This window comes from Ursus maritimus, unplaced genomic scaffold, assembly GCF_017311325.1.
Source record: "Ursus maritimus isolate PB19 unplaced genomic scaffold, ASM1731132v1 scaffold_14, whole genome shotgun sequence".
In the NCBI taxonomy this organism is placed as follows: domain Eukaryota; kingdom Metazoa; phylum Chordata; class Mammalia; order Carnivora; family Ursidae; genus Ursus; species Ursus maritimus.
Window position 1 is genome coordinate 55,861,545 of NW_024423786.1, and position 5,323 is coordinate 55,866,867.

At 57.3% G+C, this 5,323-nt stretch overlaps 1 protein-coding gene across 2 annotated transcripts in view; it reads right to left on the reverse strand.

The window, feature by feature from the left end:
• The window catches only part of THOP1 (thimet oligopeptidase 1), a 22,435-nt gene that overhangs the window by 11,013 nt on the left and 6,099 nt on the right, over positions 1–5,323 (reverse strand). For both annotated transcript variants that reach the window (XM_040629657.1, XM_040629659.1), the window contains exons 4-5: positions 4,326–4,433; positions 1,275–1,377 (exon numbers count right to left, since the gene is read on the reverse strand). In XM_040629657.1, the coding sequence (XP_040485591.1) occupies positions 1,275–1,377; positions 4,326–4,433 (211 nt within the window). The remainder of the gene's footprint in view (positions 1–1,274; positions 1,378–4,325; positions 4,434–5,323) is intronic.

The following is a 5,323-nucleotide window of genomic DNA, read 5'->3' on the forward strand; positions in this document are numbered from 1 at the left end:
GCGAAACCGCTGGCCTAGGCTTTTCAAAAGCGTCCACGTCAGGAGAGGTGACAACACTTTTGTGAATGGCTGAGGGGCGGTTCATTAGGAAAGGAGCCTAAAGAGACAGGAAAACTCCATGTGACAGGGGCTCCGTGAGCGGACCCGACAGGGGAGAGGACTACCAGGAGTGCCATCAGGGCAGCAGAGCAGGGGGCACAGGCTGTGCTCCCCGCGACGCAGCCATTCCGTGCTCTGCCTCTGCCCAAGGAAGAAGCGGAGACTCACAGGCCCACAGACGACTCTCTCACAGCACGAAGAACATACGTGTGGCAGTGTCCACGGAAAGGACAGAAAGTGCACCGTCAGTTAGGAGCTAGGAGACGCCAAGGACACAGGGCTTCCCGCGGTACAGTCCTTACAACTTTCCCACAGCGTGAAGTTTTTCGAAATGAAACAGTTGGGGAAAGAGAAGCAAAGAAAAGAGTAAAAATTTAGGGGCGCCTGGGTGGCACAGCGGTTAAGCGTCTGCCTTTGGCTCGGGGCGTGATCCCGGCGTTATGGGATCGAGGCCCGCATCAGGCTCCTCCGCTATGAACCTGCTTCTTCCTCTCCCACTCCCCCTGCTTGTGTTCCCTCTCTTGCTGGCTCTCTCTCTGTCAAATAAATAAATAAATAAAATCTTAAAAAAAAAAAAAAAGAAAAGAATAAAAATTTAAAAAGACCCCTTGGCCACAACCCTTCAAAATCCCCACCTACAGCCAGGTTTGGGGACAAGAATCAGCCAAGATGCGTCTACCCGATCCTCTTATAAAACCGAAACAAGAAGAGCAGGGGCGCTGAGGGGGCTCAGTCAGTGAAGCGTCTGCCTTCAGCTCAGGTCATGATCCCGAGGTCCTGGCATCGAGCCCCAAATCGGGCTCCCTGCTCAGCGGGAAGCCTGATTCTCCCTCTGCCTCTGCCTGCTGCTCCCCCTGCTTGTGCTCTGGCAAATAAATAAAATCTTAAAAAAAAGAAAAGAAAAAAGAAACAAGAGCAACAGGCGGGGGCGTGGGTCTCAAAGGGGAAATCCTGGCGAATTCAGCCGCCTGACCCAGAGCTCCTGGCACTGCTAGAGGAAGGATCTAGAAACACAGATTCCAAAGCGCTGACTAGTCCAAGTGAAGAAGCCCCCTCACCCAGGGCAGTGGACACAAATGTCCCCGCACTTTGGAAGCCTGCGGGTGGTGGCCATGGCCTGTGAGGGTCCTGAGACCGCGAGGCAGCCCCACCCCAGCCCACGCCCCCACCAGTACCCAGCTCCTCTCGTGTGAGTGGCAGGAAGGTCGTGTCCTCGTTCAGGTTCTTGTTGAAGTCGATGCACAGAAGACTCAGCTTCTTCTTAATGCTCTTGATTTTCTGGAGGGAGGAGCACAGCTGTGAGTGGAGCTCTGCCACCAGGGCTGGGGGCTCCCTCCCTACAGGGAGAAGAGACAGGCGAGGCGGGAAGAGGGGATGGAAAAGACACAGACATCAGGTTCTAACACCGGTTTACGCGGCGCCAACAGAACACAGACACCGGCTTCCACACTGAGCGGCCTTGGTGACCCTGGGGACCTCGGGCTACCGTCCCCATCTGTTAGGCGACCCCAGTAAAGAGAGTTCTGGACCCTACTATCTTCAGAGTCCGCAGCCTAGGCTTTCGGACATTTTGACAGAGCAGCAGGGCTAAGCCTCAATGTGGAAACTTTTGATGGGGGGTGAGGTGCAGCACGGGAGGGGGTGCTATGGGGCCACTACGTCGGCCCACCGCCACCCCCGGGGGCCCTAGGGCCAAGCCCAGCCCTGGGCATGACGACTGCTGCTCTGTGCCAGCAGAGGACAGGAGGGGGCAGGGCAGGGCAAATGTGCCTGACAGCTTTGCGGGGATCGCAGGGCTCCTTGGGTGAGACCCTGGCTCAGAAGCAGCCGGCACAGGCGCGCTGAGCCTCGCCGGCCACGACCCTGCGCTGGGCACTGACACACACTCCCTTATCTCACTGAAGCCGTGCCAGTTAAGGCTCTGAGACGCAAGAGGAAAACAGGACGTGCCCTAGCAGAACGAGACAACGCTTCGGGGTCCCCACCCAGCCCACCGCCCCGGCTCAACGCCTTCCACGAGGCTCCCTCCTCCACGTGGCGCTCCCCGCGTCCCTTCCGGCAAGGCGGCTCTCAAGTCAACGTCTGTGCAGCCCCCGGTACACAGATGCCTGGCTTTCAACAGCCAACGGAGCTTTAAGAACTGCAGGGCACCTGGCCAGCTCAGTCAGGGGGCACGTGACTCGTGCTCTTGGGGTCGCGGTTTCAAGCCCCATGTTAGGTGCGGAGACTATAAAAACTGAAAATAGCTGTCGCTCGACTGAGCGTAGTGTGTGCACCCACCAAAGGGGAGACGCCACACCGGATTCTGGATCCCACGGCCCAGGATGGAATCCGACTCCGACCCCACTGGCACTGAGTTTCTTGTTTTTGTTTTTAAGATTCTTATTTTTATCGGGGCACCTGGGTGGCTCAGTCGGTTGAGAGTCCAACTCTGGCTTCAGCTCAGGTCATGATCCCAGGGTCCCGGGATCGAGCCCCGCATCAGGCTCCGTGCTCAGCGGGGAGTCTGCCTGAGATTCTCTCTCTCGCCCCTCCCAGGCTCACGCGCATGCAAAGTCTCTCTCTCAGATACATATATCAATTAAAAAAAAAAACCTATATCAAAAAAGGATTGTTATTTTTATGTAATCTCTGCACCTAACATGGGGCTCGAACTCACGACCCTGAGGATCAAGAGTCGCTCGCTCCATCGACTGAGCCAGCCAGGCACCCCTCACCGGCATTGGTTTTAACGACGGATCGGTTTTAGCCTCATCTCTCGGAGTCCTGGCTTCTTCAGCCATAAGGCAGAGGTGCTGGCCTAACCAGAACAGTGTCCGTTCTAAGTGACCAGAGGGACAGTTGCTGAGCTCTGGGTGTGATCTAATGTCTGCATTAACTGTGTCTTTCATTTCCTGTGTCCTGGTGCTTTCCCGTCTGGGGGTCTCACTGATGCTGAAGAGCTGGCCTCTCCTAGGTGTGACCAGTTCCTGGGGACGGTAAACAGCTCACCCATAAGGGCACCTCTTGTGTGCAAACCAGCCCGGCCACTGCCCACAGCCCGGCCACCTCCATTATGCAGCTGCCTGGCACTCAGAGAAAATGGGGAGTGAATGAGGCGAACAAAGATCCTCAGAGATTAACCACAGGATGGGGGGCAGGGGCAGCCCGGCTCGCTCACTGATCCAGGCCAGAGCACAGGAGATGCCATCTGTGAGGCTGGGACTTACAATAGGTAACGTGTATTTGGTCTTCGTCCCCATTCCCGGCACACAGCTCCTAAAACCCTTGGAATTTCTTCCGTGATAACAAGAAACTGCAACAGCCCAAGTGACACAGGAGTGGGGATCATCGTGTTCCCTTTCAACCACATCTGAGTGCATATTAATGAGCTGACTTTGGAAAGCCCCTGAGGATGGGGGCTGGTGGCCAGGGAACCAACCACCCACAGCGCGGTATGGCACTTCCTTGCTGCTCTGGGAGGGGAGACGGGCTGGAGGTTGCAGGTTCAATCAATCATCAGTGGTAATCAGTCATACCTACGCAATGAGGCCCCCACAGAATTCCTAAGGACAGGGTTCAGAGAGCTACCAGGATGGCGCACACAGGGAGGGCAGAGCTCCGTGCCTCCCCCCAGACCTTGCCATTCCGGGTTATACCCTTTACGACAAGTCAGTAATGACACGTAAGCTTTTCCTGAGCTCTGCAAGCTGCTCTAGAAAATGACCTGAACCTAAGAAAGGGGGACCTCTGAGCCGTACAGCTGGTCACTCAGAAGCAGAGATAACAGCCTGGGTCTGGGATTGCTGTCTCACGTCCGTGCAGTCTCAAGGGGCCAAGCCCTGGAGCTGTGGGACCTGACACTACCTCCGGGTAGGTGGTGCTAGACACCCGGCTGGCGTCACTGAGAACCGCGTGGTGCGGGAACCCCGCACGTCTGTACCAGAGGGAAGCAGTGCTGTTGCAGCCGAGTACAGAGAACAGGAGGCCCCAGCCGGGGGGAGCTCTTCCTTAATGCCACTGCACCAAAGTCACGGAGAGGACCAGTGGGTGCGCCCCCTGCACCGGGCCCTTTCTCCGTAGCTGAGGGAGTGCCATGCTCTTGGGAAAGCCACACCGTAACTCTGGAGAACCCAGGGCAGGGTGGGTGCAAAGGCAGAGCTATTCCAGACAGACCCCCCTTCCCAGAACTGAGGCAGCAGAGGTGGGCACGCAGCCAGAGCCCCCCCCCCCAAGCTGGCACTTACTTGCTGAGTGTCCTCAGGCAGGTGCAGCCCGTTTCTCCGGCCCAGCTTGATCAGTCGCTCCAGGTACCGCATGGCCTCTGGCCTCAGCGAGTCCTTCTGAACTTTCTCCTAGAGTAAGACAACCACAGGTGTATATGCGATGGAAAGCTGAGGCACTGCCAGGTGCTGGGGAGGCAGTGGGAGACCGAGGCACTGGCGCAAACATCACTGCAGGGAACGTGAGATCGTGCAGCCACCAGGGACAGCAGCTACGACCACCCCCCGACTCAGCAAGGGCGCTCCTGGGCGTCCATGCCAGAGACATGGAGACTTACGTTCACATAAAACCCGCTTCCTGGGAACAGCTCAAACTAAAACCGGCCCAGAGCGCCTCCCACAGGTGAATGGTTAAATGGGAATGAGAACGGTGAGTGGCCTCCAGGTCATCATCCTGGCTGTGACAGTGACGGGCTTTACAAAATATTATGCTGGGGGAAACCGGGCGAAGGATAGACTGTCTGAATCCGTTCTCACGACCGCAGGTACACCTAACGAAGGTCTCCAAGCCACGACTACAAAAGCCTGCTCGTGCTTCCACGGGCCGCGTGCCCTGCCTGCCCCACAGCACGCTGGTGCGCTCTCCTGACCCAGGGGACGCAGGCGCTAAGGGAACGGATGGGAGCACCACTGCCCACCTCCACGGCTCACTCTGACACCAGCGGCCAAGGCCGGGAGGCAGGACACCAGCCCTACGGAGCACCCGGCGAGGTCAGGAAAATGAAACCATGTGGTGGGTGCAGGGAAGGCTTATAAAAGTCCTAGGCATCTTAGGCTCTTATTTGTGTCCTCTGCATTTGTCTGTCACCCTTTCGTGTTTCTTTACTGCGGTAAAAGAGAACACGAAACTTACCACCTCAGCCATTCTTAAACGCACGGTTCAGTGGCCGTTAGTGCGCTTGCACTGTCACACAGCCCCCCCCCCCCCCCCCCCCCCCCCCCCCCCCCCCCCCCCCCCCCCC